At 33.9% G+C, this 20909-nt stretch overlaps 1 protein-coding gene and 1 pseudogene across 6 annotated transcripts; both read right to left on the bottom strand.

Annotated features, from left to right (window-relative positions):
- Window positions 1-3341: 3341 nt before the first annotated feature.
- Window positions 3342-6896, bottom strand: LOC121748765 (putative lipid phosphate phosphatase 3, chloroplastic). Of its 6 annotated transcripts, XM_042143270.1 has the most exons (10): window positions 6399-6652; window positions 6115-6180; window positions 4908-5129; window positions 4739-4826; window positions 4518-4627; window positions 4327-4417; window positions 4018-4206; window positions 3877-3936; window positions 3551-3737; window positions 3342-3374 (listed from the first exon to the last, which is right to left on the bottom strand). In XM_042143270.1, the coding sequence occupies exons 1-9, from the start codon at window positions 6462-6464 to the stop codon at window positions 3559-3561; spliced, it is 1071 nt and encodes a 356-aa protein (XP_041999204.1). In that variant the 5' UTR covers window positions 6465-6652; the 3' UTR covers window positions 3342-3374; window positions 3551-3558. The 6 variants fall into 6 exon arrangements, with proteins under 6 accessions (XP_041999204.1, XP_041999207.1, XP_041999208.1 ...); XM_042143273.1 differs by lacking the exons at window positions 3342-3374; window positions 6399-6652 and adding an exon at window positions 6743-6896 and having other exon boundaries at window positions 3406-3737; XM_042143274.1 differs by lacking the exons at window positions 3342-3374; window positions 6399-6652 and adding an exon at window positions 6737-6885 and having other exon boundaries at window positions 3406-3737.
- Window positions 6897-9309: 2413 nt separating this feature from the next.
- On the bottom strand, window positions 9310-9987 carry LOC121748182 (annotated as a pseudogene).
- Between the last annotated feature and the right edge of the window lie 10922 nt (window positions 9988-20909).

Raw genomic sequence — 20909 nt, 5'->3', positions numbered from 1 at the left:
AAACTCCTAATTTAAAGTGTGGCAGCAGCCGACCCCTGTTCACTATTCACACACTCAACGCACCGGTTTCTCTGTAGGATCGACTCCGTACTTGCCGTTTTATTGTTAAAGTAGTGCACGTCTGGGAGTTATAAATATATTTGGGTGAATGAGAGACAATGTCTTGATCAAGTGGCAACTACATTTGCTAACTGATCCACTCGGTTCGGTTATCTTATATATAGCTTGATCCATCTGCGCGTACCACCTTTCGAGCCTCCATACATGTGACGTTAATTATGGGATAAATTGCATGCATATTTTGTGTGCTACTAAAAACTACCCCCTTCTTCCCGGTTCTCACATTATTCAATCTATAGTTATAACAATATTTCATCTGTCCCACACAGTGACAGATCCAGAAGCCGAAAATAGAGAGGGCGAAATTGTATATTTTAAATATTAAATATAATATACAATATTTTTTTAATAATAAAATAAATAATATTATTTTAATATTAGCTTCTTTTATAGTAAAATATAAACATGCATTAACTTACATATATTTATTATTCATATAAAACTATTAAATCATTGTAAATATTATATACTACATCCAAAATCCTTGTAAGTATTATATACAAAAATGATATAAATAAAATATATATACAAAAGTGATATAAATAGAGTAGCAAATATTTATATTTCATAAATATTTATTTTGTTACGTAGAGAATAAGATGCAATATGATACGGATCACAAATTATAAGTACTTTAATTTAGGGCATAAAAAAAAGTAAACACAATATTAAAAATGATTTTACCTAAAAAATAAATATACACAATAATATTATGTAAATTAGTAGTAATAGTTTAGATTTCATAAAGCATTACAAGGTTTTATTTTGATTATAAGAAGAAATATAAATTGATAAAATAAAAAAGTAAAGAATTGTAAAAATATGTTCTCGTTCAGGGTTGATCCTTAGACCTCTTAGTTCAAAACTTAATGACTAAACCATTAGACTTCTAAGAATAAGGGGAAATTAGTAGCACGGAAGGGGCGGCCGTCCCCTAGATCCGCCACTGCTAATCATGTTTCACTCATGAGAGAAGGGTTCATATATTAACCTTAATTATATGATTATTTCAATTTCTTTCGCATTATACGAAAGGGTAAATAGTCATTTAAATCATCAAGTTTGATCAAAATGTGGTCTATCCCACAAAGTTTAAAATCCGCTAATTAAATCACGAAGTTTCAATTTTTCTAGTTTAACCCATGGGTCAAATTTTAGGTGGAATATTTGCATCTCTACATTAAAATCTCAATCCAACTTCAAGATCAAACTCCTTATGATAACACTTTGGATTATACACGCACTCCCTCCGTCCCAAGATATTAGACTCTATACCACTTTGGGGTGTCCCAACATACTTGAGTCATTTCTATTTATGGTAAAAATTTACTTTATTACCAACTCCACTTGCACCACTAAACAACACTTCCTAAATTCTTGAGCTAAAAGAAATTAGTCTAATATCTTGGGACGGATGAAGTATCTTTTTTGTGATTTAAATCTCAATCCAACTTGAAATCGTAATCTACGTCAACAAAGATCCCACCTAAAATTCGATTCAAAAGATCCCACCTAAAATTCGATTCATGGGATGAACTGAAAAAATTAAAACTTCATGATTTAATTAGCGGATTTCAAACTTTATCCCCTATGTGTAAATAGTCATTAATTACCTGATCAGTCGGTAGAACAAGAAGTATATGGACCAATGATGATCCTCGAAGAGAATGAATTTTGTGAATATTACTTCAATATAACTGACCAGTGTTCTACTCATACAAATTTCTCCTGATATCAATTCAGAAAGTGTAATGTATTTTGTTTAGAAATTGATTTATATCAGAGTCGGTGGTATACATCCATATATGTGAAGTTGGTGATTTGTTTGAGACAAGAAAATCTGAAGCGGGCTTTGCTCCATATCTATCACAATTTTGCATTTAATTTCTTACCAACCATTTTATTGGATATGGATCCCCACGTCCCTACTATATGCACGTATATATTTTCACTATTACCATTCCCAATCATTTATATTAAATTCAAACTCATTTTAATATAATATCATATTAAATATTAATTTTACTCTAATATTTTCAATATTATACTCCCTTTTCATTCACAAAATTTTAAAAAATAATTTGAGTCTGTTTTAGTAACTGAAATATAAATATATTTTACTCAAAAATAAAAAAAATAGATTGATGGTAAAGTATCATTGTAATTGCCTACTTCATTTTAAGTTTAGTGTACCATCTTGTCATTTTTAATATAGAACGGAGTATTATCTGTAAATTAGATGTTGCGTATATCAACCAAAATTAGATGTTGCGTATATCAACCAAAATTTTAAGGTGGCCTCCCTTTGTTTTATTTTAAGTGAAACATTTCTAATTTGGTATGAGATATAATTCAGTGTTATTTTCTGAGTAATGTTGAGAGATTAAAGTAAGAGAGAAGGAAAAAGTAGAGAGAGTGATGTTTTTATATTTAGAAATGTGTCATTTAAAGTGAGATACCCAAAAAGGAAAATGTGTAACTTAGAGTGGAACAAAGGGAGTATAGTAACAAATTTTATACGAACCAAATTACTATGTTACCCCTATATTCTAAAATAAATAAAGATAGTATTGCCCGGGCCCACTTTTATTCATTTTTAATTTCATGCTATTCTGTAAGAGCACAACATTCACATCCATGCTCTTCCGCAAGACATGCTTTTACACTATTCATGGATCTCACTATTCTATTATTCAATTTAAATACTCCGCAATACTATTACAATGATCCGGTCCATATCATACGGGTTCATTTTTGAATTTAGAGAGAGTGTTTGAGGGAGAGAGGAAGATGAAGGTGAGTTGTATGAAAAAATATGAGAGAAGTATAAGTGAACAATAATTTGATGTAATAAATGGATGATGAATGTGAGTATTTATACATGATTTGGATATTAAAAAAATAATTTTTTTTTTTTTTGAAAAATACGGCCATAAAACTGCTATATTTTTGAGAATCTAAATATATATATATATTTTTATTTTTTGGATTATTTCTGATTTTTATGAATTTTCAAAAAGAAAAATAAATTTAACTCCTAATCAGAAAATGCCACGCATCCCCTCAGCTGCAGATGCTCTTAGTATCTTTATGAAGATTTAGATATAGATTCAAACTGTGAAATTAGAAAGATATGAAATTGAAATCTTATTCTAAATCCAAACATTTATGTGATACTATGAAATAATGAATTAGGAATTGATTTCTCTACTTCCAAGTCAAATCTCTCTACTTCCAAGTCAAATCCATTAAACCTGACAAAAAAGGGATTTTGTTACATGAATGTATAAGAGGAAACAATTACTGGTATACATAAAATGTTCCTAATCATAATAGCTCCAACATCATTAACTACAGTGAGATATGTCTCTTGAAGAAGAAAAAATATGTCCCAACTTCATATGCACATTAGCTACTCTAAACTGCCCACCTTTGAAACTATCTTCTTCCAGATTCGATATCTTCATCTGGCAAGCTGGATGTACCAGCCTTGGCAGAATTGTTGTTCATTTGATTTGGCTGGATTTCGACCTCGGCAGCCTGGCCGTTGACCTGACCATTGTTCGTATTGGCTCTCATCTCCTCCAACAAGCGCAAGCACGCGTATGTCATCCACCCTGCGTAGAAGCAACCATAGCACATTTAACAACATTTCTATTGTAATTTAGAGCGGTCACGGCCTAGCCCTTTCGACAGCTCTAGTTGTAAGAAAGAAAATGACTATTTATATAAGAGGAAAGGAAGATTAGAAGATACCATTGACATGATATGGTGGTGGAAAGAACTGCAAATAGCAGACAGTAGCAACTACTAGACCTGCCAAGATAAACTTCCATTAAACTTGGTTTCGAAAACTTACAATTTAGATATCAGTTACTGTAACTGCAACAGACCAACCTATCAAACCTCCTGCGAACACATCCTGCCAGTGGTGCCGATAGTCATCCACACGAGAAACAGCAACCAGAGACGCAGTGAGTAGAGGGAGCACAACCAGACACAGTTTGGCAACATGGCCTCTTCGATCAAACACCTTTATCTTCCCGGATAAATATAGAGACAAGAAGCCCAAGCCAGCAAACGCCCCTGTGTGTCGGTTTGATTAGTCTTTTAATTGATAGAACAAGATATTCTTAAAATGGTGAACAGGTTAGAGTTTCTTTCGTTGAAAACTATAATGACGTCCGAATTAGATTTCGGTCTTACATGAAGTATGCCCACTGGGAAAACTCTTATGCCCATGCATTATGAGATGCTTGTCACCATGGCAGATTACATTTCCCCATCGATCGTATGCCTGAAGAGCTATTGAAAATTAATTAGGCGAATCGATGTCAAAAAAAAGAAACAAGGTTAGCCAGAAAAAGGAAATACAATCAAATATTGAGGCCACTTACATCCTGTCCATCTGGAAAGCATCGCCAAAAGAAGTCTGGCCGAGGGCGACCAACTGCATTTTTTATGGCATCAGTTATGACCCCCGTTATGAGGTCAGAAAACAGGAGTCCTATACATAGACAATTGCATTAAACGTTACAAACAATTGTCAAGTCATCCTTACTGCATAGTAGAATATGAGGTGCTAGCAAAGGCCAGAGATCTGAAAGTATCATAATACCTAGTATGGAAGCATGAAGATCATATACATCTCTTTGGCGAAGATAGAATAGTAGGAAAACGAAAATCGGCAATGGAACTGCAGCTAGCTAGAAAAAACCAAGAAAATCAACTTACAGTGCTAACTTTTAGGAAAACTCGAGATTTTTTAAGGTAAAGTTTTAACTTACCACTACAGCCCAAAAAGGAACTGTGTTGTTCTTATGAGGATATTTGAGATCGGACATCATATCCTTCCCAACAAAGCGATAAAAGGGATGGATGACATTCAAACTAAGTATAATAAAACCCAGCAACACAAGTATTAGCCAATCATGGATATGTATCTTTGCTACTCTGACTCCATGAGACCTCACGGTATGAGTTCCATCCCTTGCTTGCCACATTTCACTCTGCACAATTTGACACATACTTCAATATATCACACCTCTGTGAAACTTCACTTTTCAGAGAAATAACAAAAATTACATAAGTAACTTTCTTCAGTTTCAAATATCTACTATAGGCAGAGCAAATATTTATCTCACTTTGTATAAATGCATAAAGGGAAAAATTGATAAATGGAAAGTTCAATGGAATCAGCTGCGCAGTCTTCGTTCAGAAATCAGAAATAAGTGCAGATGGCTGTATATTTTATTTGAATATGTACAGCATCTACCTCCATTTATTTTCTATGCCTTTATTCGAAATGGTTATATTCTAGCCTTAGTTTTGGTCGGAGATTAGCATGATAACAATTTAATTGAGTAATGAACAGACTAATGGTGTAGTACTTAAACCTCAGCAACACTCAATTATACTGCACTTGATCTAATCTTATCAAAGCTGCAGGCTTAGACTAGATATATATGTGCTTTTAGTGCCAATTGAAATAGGGATGATGTAAAGGTCACTTCTAATGATAGCTTCAATATGTTGAGCTATAATTAGATAATTGCCAATAAAGATGAAACATGCTTTGACCTTGATTCGCGACATCAACCGAGGGGAGATTCATGATACTACTACCCTCCTCGGGGAGTACAAAGCAAACAAAACTAAAAATCTGTTAAACAATCGATGAGATAAAACTCGATATATATCTAATTACTGATTAGTACATACACATTGACAAACTGCCAAAAATGATGATATGGGAGTAGAGCAAGAATAACATTGTTGACTACTCCTTATAGGTTCCGGTAAGTGTGAATGCCATTTATATCCTAAGGAGATCCTCAATATTCAATTTGAGCATTATATCAAAAGATCAGCTACTGTCTATAATCTCTACCTTTGGCCACTCACATTTTAGTCATCCGTAAAGAAGGGTGTATACCAACTTACAAGTATCAAGTATTTTATTAAATAGGAGTATAGTAGAATCGCGAAACGGACCTGGTGGGGGTTGGAGCCTATCAAAGGAGAGTCAAGTTGAGAAAACCTATCACCGGAATTGCGCCTCTGAATTCGAAAAACATAAGTCAGTTTCACAAGATACTCATCAATACAACCCAATTCTTAAATCTTTCAAATATGCCAACGATTTACTTGTCAATCAAACAGAAAAAAGAGAAACATAGAAACCACCCGAATAGAGAAGCACAAAATGGACATGAGCATCAGCTCGTGAATTTATCACACAAAACGAATTGATTATCATCACTACAAATCCCAGAGACCTGAGACTTGAAAGAAGCTCGGAAAATTCTAGAACAATAGTTGGATTCGGAATCAAGCGACGGCATGCTTGATGATGAACTGGTGGTAAAAATGCAAAAAAATGAAATTACAAAGGAATAAAGGTTGCAGTTGAAAAACTACTTTTATAAGTAGAAAAATGGCACTATTCATGAAAGCAAAGTAGATACAATTTGCAAGAATCAAAGGGTCCAAGCGAAACAAGGTAGTTAAGCATCAATAATTGGGCGGAAGGCTACTTTAACGGAATTATAATTCTTAATTTAATTATAAAATTGACATGAGAATTAGTAGAAAGATGACGGGAGAAAGAACATACATTCACCTTTTCAAGGAGCCTTTTTTAAAAAAAAAAAATTGCGGAAGCGAATGTTCACAGCGAGAGGAGGTTAAAGGTTTTGGTGATCCGCAGCCGACTTCAGAGTGCGTGTGAGTGAGAGGCTGAGGCCACGTTGATACTCCGATGTTTCGTTGTCAGTTATTGCCGATTCCTATTTCACACTTTCCAGTCAACTACTGTATTTGCTAAATCCTAATAATTACTGAAATAAGGAGTATTTCCTTTGAAAATTCGATGCAACTATCAAGTTTAAAATTTACATAGATTCACCAAATCAAATAAACTTTTCCTCATTACTTAGGTTATATAGCTTAAGCATAGCGATTTACAGTGGTCACGCTAAAAGCCGAGCCAAAAATTTAAAATAAATTGAATGAATTAATTCAATAAATATTGACTCAATAATTATAAAAGGCCGATTAAAGATGAATGTTTAAGCCATCCAAGGTGTATTAATAGTTACGTACGTGTAAGTGGATCAAAGATTGAAGCAAGTAGACTGATTTGTGAGTAAAAGAGCCCAAGAGAATTAAGATTCTTAATAATTTCAATATTTACATGTCTTGAAGGCTACTCAATTGTTTTACTACTCCATATTTATTTGTTTCCTAGTTAATAGATAGATGAAATTGTATTAATTATATTGTCTTTCCTTCTATTAAATTAAAGTTTTCTTTCATGTTTATCTTCTTCTAGCCTATTTTCCTTTATATCTTATTGTGTTTGAATGAGTAGATAAAGTGTATTTTATGATCCAATCTAGTGTTTGATATATTGGTTAAATTTTCTGTGTGGCCCGCTCAATAAGGTAGGACCCGTTGAATTAAGACTTAAAAATGGTGTTTTATTATCATAAAAAATTGAGTAATAATAATATGTGCAACACTATTCCAATCTTAGATTACCTAAAATTACTAATATAGCCCTAATCTTGAAAATATAGAAAAAGTCAAAGGATATTTTTGGAATTTCCTACTATTATGTGACTTTAACAAATCAAACATGTGTTATTAAGAACTATAGATAATATAACATCAATTCAAACACTACATGTAAAAATGAAAAACCAAGAAAAGCATTGCTGCAAAATGGTTGTGTTCTTGTCCAAATGAAAGATAAACTCAAATTCAAACAACTAGTGCTTATAAAAGGCCCCCATATGTTAGGACGAATTTCACACCTATTTTTGAATCATATTTTATGAGTTTTACTTCTATTGAGTTATTATTCGAACTTTCAATTTATTGAGATCTTTATCTGACATATTAAACGAATTTTCATACTCGTTTGTGGCGTCATGTACTCCATATCACTACTTATCAAATGGTCCATATATCCCGTTTGTGGCTTTATTCATTCACTGTATCGGTTTGATTCGTCGTTAGATCTTAAATCAAGAACGAGGATCATATCATTATTATTAAAGTATTACTTAGAAAATGATCAAATTTTTAGTAAAAATATTAATTAATTTAATAATCCTTTCATAAATCAACTTTTGATAAATACACATGCATTTTGTTGACCAAGTAAAATACTAGGATAAAAATGATGGCATACACATGGGTAATTATGATGGGTGCAATTTACTGGTTCATTTAACCAATATAACCGAGAGTGTTTACTGCTTATTAGCTAGTAATGTTAATTATTTTTTCAATTATTCCTACATTTGAACGTTTCAACAACACGTTAGAATATGCCATGAATCCACCGATCTCCCTGAATGAAATTTCCGGCAGAATAAGAAGCAACATGCTCCGCTGGAATCCGACTACTCCATTGCACTCTTCCCGACGTGTCCGATCCAGCACCGACATTCTTGTACTCTCCATAATACAAAGTCTCCAACCCAAATTCCCCGTCCCACGGCATCCATCCATCTGATGTAACAATAGCCTCCAAATCACACGAGACAAAAACCGTCCTCGAGTAGGCCTTCCACGGCCTGCCCAAGAAATTAGTGTGCACCTTCGGATTGCTGCGGAACAGAGCCATGTAGGCCTCTGTTCCGTTGACCACACAATTTTGGAAGACGAACCCTGTTGACCACACAATCAACGTAGTTCTCGTTCCTTAAAAGTTTTTCAGTTTACTTCTTGCGTTTGTGTTCTCAGGTGAGTTTCCTAGATAATTCAAAACAATCAAAATACTTTGGTTTCAAATCTTTTTAATTAAATTGTCTCTGTGCGTTCAATCCTTAATTCATTGTTTCTGATCATGTTCTATTGCAATTAGAAATAACTTTAGAGTATTTTATTACATGTCCGTATATTTAATGCTTATGTTTCATACCTCAAAATTCCCCAACACGGGGCCACGTTACTTCATGAATCCATCTCCAAACACTATTGAGACAGAATAAGCTAAGAAATATTCACAAACCCAAATTTTTGGATACTCTGATTTTAAATGGCAGTTGGTCAATAATCCATCAAATATTTGGATTCACTAGATATTTGCAATTTTATTAAAACAATATTGCATATTCATGTCCCATTAAAAATGAAACGTTTCATATAATGAAAAGTTGAAAACAATACGTTAATACTTCAGATGCCACTAATCCACCGATCTCCTTGAATGAAATTTGCGAGAGAATAAGACGCAACATGCTCCGCCGGAATCCGGCTACTCCACCGCACTCTACCCGACGTGTCCGACCCGGCACCGACATTCTTGTACTCTCCATAGTACAAAGTCTCCAACGCAAAGTCCCCGTCTCACGGCATCCATCCATCTGACGTAACAATATCCTCCAATTCACACGAGATAAAAACAGTCCTCGAGTAGGCCTTCCACGGCCTACCCAAAAAATTAGTGTGCACCTTTGGATTTTGGCGGAACAGAGCCATGTAGGCCTCTGTTCCATTGACCACACAATTTTGGAAGACGAACCCTGTTGACATGGCAGGGTCTGTCCTCCCGTGGGCCGTGACAACATTTTTCTCCCCTTTCTCGGGGTTTTGCTGCCGTGGAGCGACGAGGATGTGGCAGTCCTCGAAGAATGCGGCTGCGTTACCAAAGATGAAGTCGACGTTCCCTTGGATGCGGCAGGATTTGTAGTACTGCCGCATGCCATGTGGGTACAAAGTATCTTGATTGCCGAGGAATTCGCAGTTTTCGATAATGGAACGGTCGCTGTCTGATCGGAATGCCACAGCTTGATAAGTTTTCGGGCCAGCTGTGTTTTGGAAGGCTATGTTACTTGCCATGAATCCATCTCCAAGAACTCCTGTAGAGACGCGAGAAGAGACAGAATAAAAACAAACAGAGATTTTTTTTCCATTTTCGTCTATTCCATAAAAATAGCCTACATCTATTTTTAGTATTAACTTCTTTTTTTTTTCTTGAGTCATATTCTCCACAACAATACTCCAATTACTTTTTCATTATCTATTTCTCTTAGTTTATCAATTGTGCATTAAAACTTGTGTCAATCTCAAAAGTCTCTATTTTTATGTGATGAAAACATTGCGAAAAGATTCACGTGATTATATTTAATCCATGGATATGTGCCCATAAATCACAATTCTGCTAAATAAATTGTAAACACACCGAAGCAATTGAAATTCGAATGACTGAAATCACAAATTCGAATGATTGAAATTCTACTACTCCTTCAATTGATATAATTAGTTATAATAAAAAATTTAATTGAGTACTTACATACACAGGCACATAGGTGTCTATTCAAACCAGGTAGATTACTCCTATAAATACAGGTCTTAAAATACACATTTCTCAACATACATACATTATACATACATACAGTTACAATGTGAATCAAGATGAAGAAGGGTTTTTTTTGTTGCGGCCTTATCTACAAGTGGTGCAGAAGTCCTTAAAACTTAAAAGTAAATAATACGAGTATGAAAATTAAAATTAAAACTAAATGACAAATTTGCTCCTTTAATGATGTTTAATGGCCAAATTTCATCATAAACAACATGGCATAGCAATGACTTTATTTTTCAGTCTGTTTCGCAAATATTTGGTATTAAATTAGTTTTGCAAATTTGAAAGATAAAATAATTTTTAGTGTCTTGTTTTAATTAGTGTTCAAGTATGAACCAAATGTTAATACAATACTTCATTAGTTTAAAGTCTATAATAACTGAAAATAATTTAAATAACAAAACCTATGGAATTGAAGATTAGACGATGGATTAAAATTATTGGCCCAATATTGAAAATTAAGAAATACAAGTCTTTATATTCTTTAAAGAATCAAAATTTGATGATGAGAGTCCCCCTCTTGATTGAAAAAAAAAGAAAATGAAATGGAAAGAAAAAAAGTAATTTAAAAGAAGAGAGCAAAATTATGATTATATCATAAAACACACAAATTAACAATGTACAATCGTACAGCTCTTTATGGCATGGGGTTTAAAGTTGGGCTCGAAAAGATAAAATGGCCCAACTAAATTAATTAAAAGCCAAGCAGAAAAATAATAAGTTAAGCCCATTTGACAATTCATCTTCTTCATCAAATTTTCAGATTTCAGATTTCAGTTCCAGTATTTTCATTATATCATAAAAAAAACACTTTTTGTGAAGTTGCTAGGATTGAGGAGAAACGTGTAGATGAGAGGAAAAATACGAGATCATGGATTTCAATTTTCACAGGGATATTTATCCATGGTGCGATATTTAGCTATCCATAACTAGTGTCTCACCCGTGCAATGCACAACCCGTTGTATTACCTTTAAAAACGTATCATATTGTTAATGCATCAAAAATAGAAAATAAAAAAATATTTATTAAAAGTAGCCATAAATATTACTAGTAATTGTCAAAATTTAGTTGTCCACAACCAGCATCCCACCCGTACAAGACACATTTTAAAATTATTTTATAATAAAGCACATACAATCAGTAGTAAAATACATTAAATTAAGAAAAATAAAACTTTGAATGAAAGTTACAAAATAATAGTAATCCATAAATTTTAGACAACTTATATGCAAACAACTTTCATAAAAATATTAACTGTGCACAAAATACAAGATAGAATTGTGTAACATAAAATTGGATTTCATCATATGCTACCAAAAAGTGGTTATGCATCTGTATTTTCTATCTCCTTAATTTAATTAAATTATGACTTAAAACAGAATATCTCTATTTTAAAATCAATTACATCTCCTTATATTATGACTTAAAATCAGTTACATCAAACAACTCTATTTTAGAAATCATGATAACACTACAACAAACAAATCATTAAGGACATATTTTAATGCAATTAAGGATGCTAATTTGTGTTTCTAAATATATCACAAAACGCTTCAAAAACGTCCTTACCGTTAGTGCCCCAACTAAAATCAGAGAACGCAAATGAAAGTGTCCTAAAAAAATTAAGTTAATTTATCGGGATGCTTTCTTTTGCGTCCTAAATTATTATTATTTTTTAAAACTTTCCAATGAAAGTAATTGCTTCTCAATTTTTTTTATGTCCTTAAAAAAATACTTCTAAATGCATGACTAATGATACGATTACGAAGCCTATAATTTGATCTCACATGATAATGTCTGTGAACAAAAGTATTAATTCCTCTCCTGTCCAGGCTTTTTTTTTCACAGGATTAATTGATGATTATTTTTTCCTTTTTAAGTTACTAAGAAATTATCTCACTTATAATCGATTATTAAAAAACATTATTTTTCCCTCTGACTGCCCTCTCACCTAACATTTATTTGAAAACCATTTGATTTGGCAAATCTGCGGTTAGCTAGCAAATTAAAATTGTTCTCTATCATTCGTTTTGGTGTGTGTGTGATGGAATAAGTGTGTAGTTGCATATATTATGCTTATACATCTGGTGATATATCAGCATTGACATATTTATATTTATATCCCATAAAGGAGAGATTAAATACAGAATGAATGACACGTAATATATAATTTAAAGATGAAATAAAATTCAATAAAGCCATGGAGTCGCTGAAATGTCTTTAGCAAATCATTTAAAAAAGAATGAAGACAACATTTGATTTGAATCGCCTATAAATAAGTCCACTTAAATTACACACTTACCTTCTCACCATACAATACATATACATATACATATACATATACATATACAAGTGTGAGTTGCTACTGCTATTTAAGATGAAGAAGGGTGTTGCGGCGGGCTTGATTGTGGTGGTGGTGATGGCGGTGGTGGTGCATGAGACGGCGGCCGTGGAGTGCGACGCCACCAGGCTCGTGCCGTGCGCGTCGTCGATAATGACGGGGATTCCGGATCCTCCGACGCCTGACTGCTGCAGTAGGCTCAAGGAGCAGGAGCCCTGTTTCTGCTCATTCATCAAGAACCCAGCCTACAAGCAATACATCCAATCTCCCAACGCCGCCAATGTAGCCAACGCCTGCAACGTCACCATTCCCACCAATTGCCCATCTCTTAAATAAACTATACGGACTCTGCTAGCTGTGCATCATTCCTTTTTTACTACTACTACTATGAATCTAATAACTAAATAAACTTGTATTTATGATCACACACTTATATATAATATGATGACTTTTGATGTTTTTTATCTCTGATCTGAAATTCTATGTCAAACAGGGATAAGTAAACCAAGAGAGTTGATATCACACATGCAACATACAATTTGGATTTCAAAATCCATGTCTTAATTTGCTCTAGTAACCATGGTGTAACGGACCGAAATTACATAAATTTATAATTAGTTAAAATGCGATAAAAGTTGATTATATTAAATTGATCGGGTAAGGTGTGTTACATGTTTTGGTATCAAAGCCTAGGTTTAATCGGTCATTGAGATGTATATAGAAACATGTCACATGGGCAGGGACGGACCTAGCTCAGGCCAAGCCACCGCTCCAGCAGGGGCTTGGCCGGCACCGGACCAGTACCCTGCCATGGCCGTCCCCTGAAGTATGCGTGGACAGAGTCTGTAAGATAAAAAGAGGGGAGGACGAAGAGATTTAGGAGGAAGTTTTATGGAATATATGTTGAATTAATAAAAAGTAAACCTATGGATAAGCTACATAGAAAGTCACACCTATTAAATCCCTTTTCTCTATTAATCGAACAAGTATTTTATTTTCCCATCACATTTATTGTTTTTTACATTTATGAAATCAAACGCTCTCCTGTCTATTTTAATTATAAAAATATGCTTTTACTTACCAATCTACATTTAACTAACTAACAGGTGTTGATTTTTCAATTAGATGGTTAATTTAATTTTTCGATTCATTAGACGACCAATTTTTTAAGAGGTGGGGGGCCCTAAAGTCCGCCCTATAGGGCGCCGTATGCTTCGCCACATCAGCATTCTATCATCCTACCCTTCCACCTGCAGTGGGACGCCCTAAAGTCCGCCTTATAGTTTTCACTATTTTGTTAATTAATTTTTTTTGTTTTCAAATATGTCATGCAAAATTTTTAAAAAAAAACTACGATTAAAGGCAAATCATACATTACTAATTAAAATTCTTTTTACAAGAGTTAGAAATAAAAAAAACAAGTTCACTAAATCCTACATTACTAATCCTTCATTCCCAGTTTGCGGCGCAGATCATCGATCATCCACTTGAGGTATTCGGCTTTGCTCGGGTCTTCGCACTGCATGAGGGCGTGGTGCGTGTCCAACAACGTCCTCCGGTTGGAGGCCGCCACCAACTCCGCCTAGGCATGTCTCGCAGCCGAAGTCGGGGTCGGGGTCGGGGTCGCGATCGGGGTCGGGTCCGGGGCCGCGGCCTGTGAGGATGTCGTCTTCGCCTTGCCCTTGTTCTTGGCAAGCTTGACGCCAATGGGATGCCGGGAGGACATCGGTGTGTCGGAACTCTCATCCTTGTACATCGGCTGGTTGATGTCCATCGGAGGTGCGCCGTTGTCGCTGCTAGTATAATCACTGGCGGCGGTGTTCTTCGTCCTCTTCGCCGCAGCTGATAGGGGCATAATCCATCATTGGAACTTCTGCTTATCCTTCAAGAGGAGCCAGGAGTTGTAATGCTTGAAATCGCCATACAATGAAATGTACGACGCAAGCGCTTTATCGCGCACATCTGACACCCCGTACGAATTCGTACTGAAAACGGGATCGTACTGGGTGTTGGAGTCAAAGGGCCGATATTCATCAGGGTCTGTACCCGTCCACCGTGCACCATTACTGAACATCGGACTATTCGGACTTGGGTAATCACCGGGATTCATTTTTAGTGTATGGAAGAGTGGAGTGAATGGAAGAGTGAAGTTGGGGTGTATATATATAATAAAATTTGAAGAATAAAAAAATAAAAAAAGGAAAACGCGTTGCATCGTCTGCGTGACCCGCAGTGGGGTGGAAGATACCGCGGACGATGCGTGGTCGAAGCCCTATCGTCCGCGGACGAAGCATAGGGCGCGGACGATGGATGTGCCATCGTCCGCATGGCTACAGTGGCGGACGATAGTCCGCCCAATGCATCGGGCGGACTATCGCCCGTCCCACTATAGATGCTCTAAGAACAATGAATATAGACTCTAGAACATTATTTATTTATTCAATAAAATTGTGATAGTGATTTGTGATTAGGAATTAGGGTTGTAATATGTGATTTATGATTTATGTTTGAGAGTAAAGGTTTATTAAATTTTTTATTATAATTATTTCTAATGTCTTATAAATAATTGTAACCTCATTATATATAAAATTAAAAATTTTAATTATATTATTAATATTAGTAATAATATTATTACTATTATTATTATAAAAAATTTCAGCATCAGCTTGTATAAGTTTCTGGTTCCGTCCCTGCACATGGGAGTTGGAAATATGCTTATATTATCTTGATGAGATTGCACGTGAAATCAAATTATCTTGCACTTCCTCTTCAGTTTATTTTCATTTGCAGAGTCTAATATGTACTCTCTCCGTCTCATTCAAAATGTTCATATTTCGTTTTTAATTTGTCATATTCAAGATGTTTACTTTCTATATTTGAAAATAAATCTCTCTCATCTCTCTTCATGAATGTATTTAATTTTCTTTTTCTCTGTACTTACTCACCTAACAACTTTCTTTTGAGGGGGGCGGTTGGAGTACTTTTTTTGTCTAACACTTTTATTGATCATCAGGCTGAATGGCTATCCTTGACTGTTCAAAGCCAGAAACTGCACATGTTTATGTCAAAAATGATCTGGTTTGGTGATTCCTTCATACATTTTGCACCTCCGATAGAAAATATCGAATTTATTAAACTTCTTTATTCCCAAGTGTTCGAGGCTATTCTTCCATCCGAAAATCTTTCGGTGCCTCGAAAATTGAGACTTTTGAGTCACTCTGCAAAGTGCCAAAGTTTGTAAAATGTAACACATATTATTGAGACTAAGCTTGTTTCATTTCAAAATTCATCACCCACAATATTGTTTCATATGATAGTTTGGACACATTTATTTTTCACCTTTGCTTCTGACCTCATTGATGATGAATTTGAGCCTTTTGATCATTGAATTTGAGTTATTCAGTAGACAAGTTGTTGGACTTTAATGCATGCATGGCCCTTGTCACCTTGTGTTCAATTCTTACTGTGTAGTATCAACTTTCTTTATTTTATTTTTATATATACACTAAAATAAATAAAAATTGTATTTTATCAGAATATTTGAACTTTAAATAAATTAATTCTATTTATACTTTTTATTTATTACGGATCTCATATTTTAGCTAAATAAACTCTTCTCAAACATCCACATAATTTGCATATTTTAATTTTATTTTTCTTCTAATAACCTAATTTTACGTGACTTTATTTTATTTTCTAAAAATATGAATACTAAATCTCTAGACTAAATGTATCATTTTCCTTTATTTTATTTTATGTTTATTCATAATACATCTTATTTATGTACTAGAATAAATAAACAACAAAATTATATTTTTTTTAGAATTGAACTTTTACTATATCACTACTCGTTATATTACTTCTCTTTATACTTTTTATTTATTACGGATCTCGTATGGAGTATTAGCTAAATAAAACCTTTTTTTTATCAAACTCACATAATATGATAATTTTATTACTCCCTCTGTCCCGTGTTACTTGCACTATTTTCCTTTCTGGGCGTCCCAAGTTATTTGCACTCTTTCCATTTTTAGTAAAAATTATCACATACAGCTGCAATTGTTGACTTTGCTATACACTCATTCCTTAATCTCTGTGCTGAAAAGCAAATGTGCGAGTAGCCCGTGACGGAGGGAGTATTATTTACTTTTGATGATAAAACTCATATAATATCAAACTCATATAAAGTAGAGCATATGATGAAAGTAGAACACTAAATAACTTTTAATTCCTTTTGATGATAAAATGTGGTATACTAGCTGCTGCTGACGTCGGATTCTCAATCACGCGGTGGCACAACAAAATATCAGTCTTTGAAGCCATATGCCTCTTCCTTAACGCCAAGGGCTAACTTCTTGAATAACCTTTCCTTTTCAATATCAAAATCTGTGGAACTCGAGTATTAGTGTTACCCTACCTAAAATACTCACTTCCATCCCAATTCTACACAAACCAATCATGTTACACTTTCGCTTTACTTCCCATTATTTTAGTTGTAATAGTCGCACGCTTTATTTGAAAAGGCCTAATTGATTCAATTCGTCCTATTAATTTATTAACAATTATTTGTTTCTATTTGGGGAAATAATTAATGTTTGATTCGTGGTATACGATTAACATATATCCCAACCCAAATCCTATGCACATGGTTCCATCATTTTCATCTAATCATGTTTATTTACACCACTATTATAAATTTAGAGTGTCCACGATAAGGCGGAACAACCACGCCACAACAACAAAAACTTGTCCACAGCCACAAAAACACTTCCACAGCCACAAAAACTTGGCCAACCCAATAAATAGCAGCGCCACACCTACAAATCACATTATTTAATCAATTGTTGGTATATTTTAATTGGATTGGAATAAAAATTATCGGATGAAAATAATTAGAAAATAATTATCTTTAATTTTTTTTTGAAAATAAAATTAAATATTCGATGTATTATAAATATGGGAAAATGAGAGAATTGGGTGTATTTATAGAAAATAATTAAGAAAAAAAATTTAACTGCCTAGTACTAGTGAGCGTAGCTATTTCGCGACTAAAAATACTCTCATCAATCATGAAGTAAGCATAAGAGCAATAAATCAACTCGAGGTAATAGTTTCGAAGGCGAATGGGTACATAGTCAAAAGAAAATCAGAGTATCAAGACTGAATTCATAAATCCATAGACCATAGTTCTATTGCAGCGGAAGAGTTCAAGACAAAATAGTATGTATGAAGACATACTACTTTAGACTACCTAACTACTTATTAATAGTAATTTCCCAACACCTACGCCTCCTCGTTCATGTTCAACCTGCAAGTTAGAAAAGAAACATGCAGGGCTGAGTACTTGATATACTCAGTGAGCATAGTGCCAAAAATAAGTTCCTTATAATATGTCAGCCACGGTTGAGTGAACACGGGGTTTTCATTTTAAAAGATCCGAGTAACTAAATTCCTTTCATTTCATAAAATTGATTGCGCAATCACATAAACATAGATACCATATCTGAACGTATGTGAACCGGGAATGTGGCCACATTCCACGACGGTCATTGGACTGGTCAACTCGAAACACCCCATTCCTTCTTTTAATTAATCTATGCCCAATCTCCTACTTTAATTTAAGAGTGAACATCATTTTTGGTCCACGAACTTTGCCAAAGTATCATTTTAGGTCCGTAAACTTTGAAAATATCATTTTAGGTCCGTGAACTTTGAGTTAGTATCATTTGAGGTACTTTTTACTATTTTCAAGTTTTTTTTGACGAAAATACCCTCAATACCTTAAAGTTTATATATTTTTAATAAATTTATCATATACTCATAATTTTTTATAAATATGTTTACAATATATTTTTGACAAATTTTCTAAATATAATTTGACCTTAAATATTATCACTTAATTTTGTGACATGCAAGTAAAATTGCTTCTTCAATTTTTTATATTAATTTTTTAATTGAATAAAGAACTTTTCTTTAATAATAAAAAATTAAATAAAGATCTCTTCCTCTGATCCTAAGACATGGAGGTGTATTACCTCTTGAAGTAGCTGCTGATATCTTCCTCTGATCCTAAGACTTGCAGCTTGCTCACTTGTGTTTCTGATTCTTTTTGTTAAGTTAGGGAAAGAGTGAGTTTCGGTTGAGCATGAACAAAATCTTGTGGAAAGGAAGGAAGAAGGTATGTTAATTGTTACCTAAGGAGAGTAGAAACTGCCTACAGGGACTCTGCAGAAACTCTTCTCCCAAACACTCACTCTCAAACTTGTTATTTGGCTGAAGATTTCGAACAAGAGGTGGTGTGGGGGTTCTTATAGGCGCATTGTAGTGTACTTGGATGAGGAATAATGGTGCTGTTACTTGTTTTGTTTTCTTTCTAGTGATCCTCATTGTCCCTCCTCCATGGCTGCAATTTGGCTCTATGTGGGTACCTAGTACTTAGTTAGTAATTGGGATTGTTTGGTTGTGGCAGGTGCTGCCCCTTGCAGGTCTTGACTTGCCTCTTTGGTGAGTCTTCGGTCCTTCAGCAAAGGGGCTGTCCCCTTTCCCTTATTTAGGTGCTCCCATTAATTTCCTTTCTTCTTTAGGACTAATGTTTGTTTTTACTTTGCATGGGGAACAATAGTTTTTGGCTGTCATACTACTATCCTGCTGTTGTTCCCGACGGGCCAGGAAGATGGGCCGTGACTTGGGCTTGGGAAGAGAAGGCCCAACGCACGTTTTTTTTTGTATTCTAAACATTCATCTCGTCGATTCGTGTATAAGAAATTTTGTAATTAGATGGTAGCTTATTATGTATGAAAAAGTTATTCGAACATTTTTAGTCCGAACGAACCTTCCGTTCCTTGTCGATGTTTGTACTCTTTTTCCTAATTATATCAAAGTCGTCTTGGTTGTTCGATTCTTACTTACGTCTTCGGTTTTGCGAACTAACAACATTAAGCATTTATGAACGGTAATGAATTTCATTCCAAAACACGAGTCAAGTGAGCTAGGATTCACTAGTTCGACATTAAACATTGACGGAAAAGGATAATGAAAGGGGCGGGTATTACAAATGTATTAATTGGAAATCAGGAAAAGTGGTATCCGATAAAACAGCCATTTATTCTCTTTCATGTTCAAAATTATTAATTTTATGGAGTATTCATTAATTAGTCATTAACCATATCCGATCCATTAGTTTTTTAGAAGTAACCACCTACTTTTTCGAATAAATAAATAAGTGAAGAGAATACAATACAATTAAGGTTAATATCTTCAGTTTGGATTGCATGTTTTTTCCCCAATTTTATGTTGATATTCGACCAAGGTATAGTTGTGATAATTTGTTTCGGTTATTTGTGTCGTTTATGCACTGTTATTGCTTGTTAATAAGTTGCGTATATCAAATTAAGAAGTTCGTAATTATCTTAAACTTTTATTAGTAGATAAACGTATCCAAACAGTTTTGGTCTATAATTAAAAAGGTTTTTTTTATTAAGAGAACATATTTAAAAATGTTATCATTACGTTCTAATACAATATCTTCATCATACTTAATTCTCTTTGAATTTGGATATATATGTACAACTCACCCTTCTTGACCAACATGACTTGCCATTTGCATAGCTAATTATATTTGGAATAATTAACTCGGATATAGTATATGCTAAACGCATTCCAAAATTGGTGGTTGCCGACTGTTTATTGAATAAATTATTTGGTAAAGGATGAATATGATATACCATTTCAAGAATTTGCAGTTTGTTTCAAGCACTGCTAGGACTACAAAATAAATTTGAATTTGATGTGCGCACATCGAAATTCAAATGCAATTTTCTATTAAAACTTTTGAATTTACCAATTTTAATGTACAATTATAAAATAAAGAGTGATTAAAAAAAGATTATAGTATTATTAGTGGATAATCGATCTCATCTCATTACAGATAAAAATATTTTCTAATATAAATATTTATAAGGAGAGTTTGCTTGATTGATATGGTGAATTGATAAAAAAAAATCTAATAATTCATCATTAACTTTAATGTGATTATTTATCTTCGACATACTCAATATTTATGTTTTGTCAAT

This window comes from Salvia splendens, chromosome 9, assembly GCF_004379255.2.
Source record: "Salvia splendens isolate huo1 chromosome 9, SspV2, whole genome shotgun sequence".
NCBI lineage: Eukaryota > Viridiplantae > Streptophyta > Magnoliopsida > Lamiales > Lamiaceae > Salvia > Salvia splendens.
Note: the sequence above shows the minus strand (reverse complement) of the source record. Positions and strands in the feature narration are given on the sequence as shown.

Coding starts and splice junctions, on each gene's coding strand:
- LOC121748765 (XM_042143270.1), bottom strand. CDS start 6,464: ATGCCGTCGCTTGATTCCGAATCCAACTATTGTTCTAGAATTTTCCGA. Junction 4,207..4,326: donor TCCCAGTGGGCATACTTCAT/GTAAGACCGAAA, acceptor ACCGACACACAG/GGGCGTTTGCTGGCTTGGGC. Junction 3,937..4,017: donor GTTCGCAGGAGGTTTGATAG/GTTGGTCTGTTG, acceptor TTATCTTGGCAG/GTCTAGTAGTTGCTACTGTC.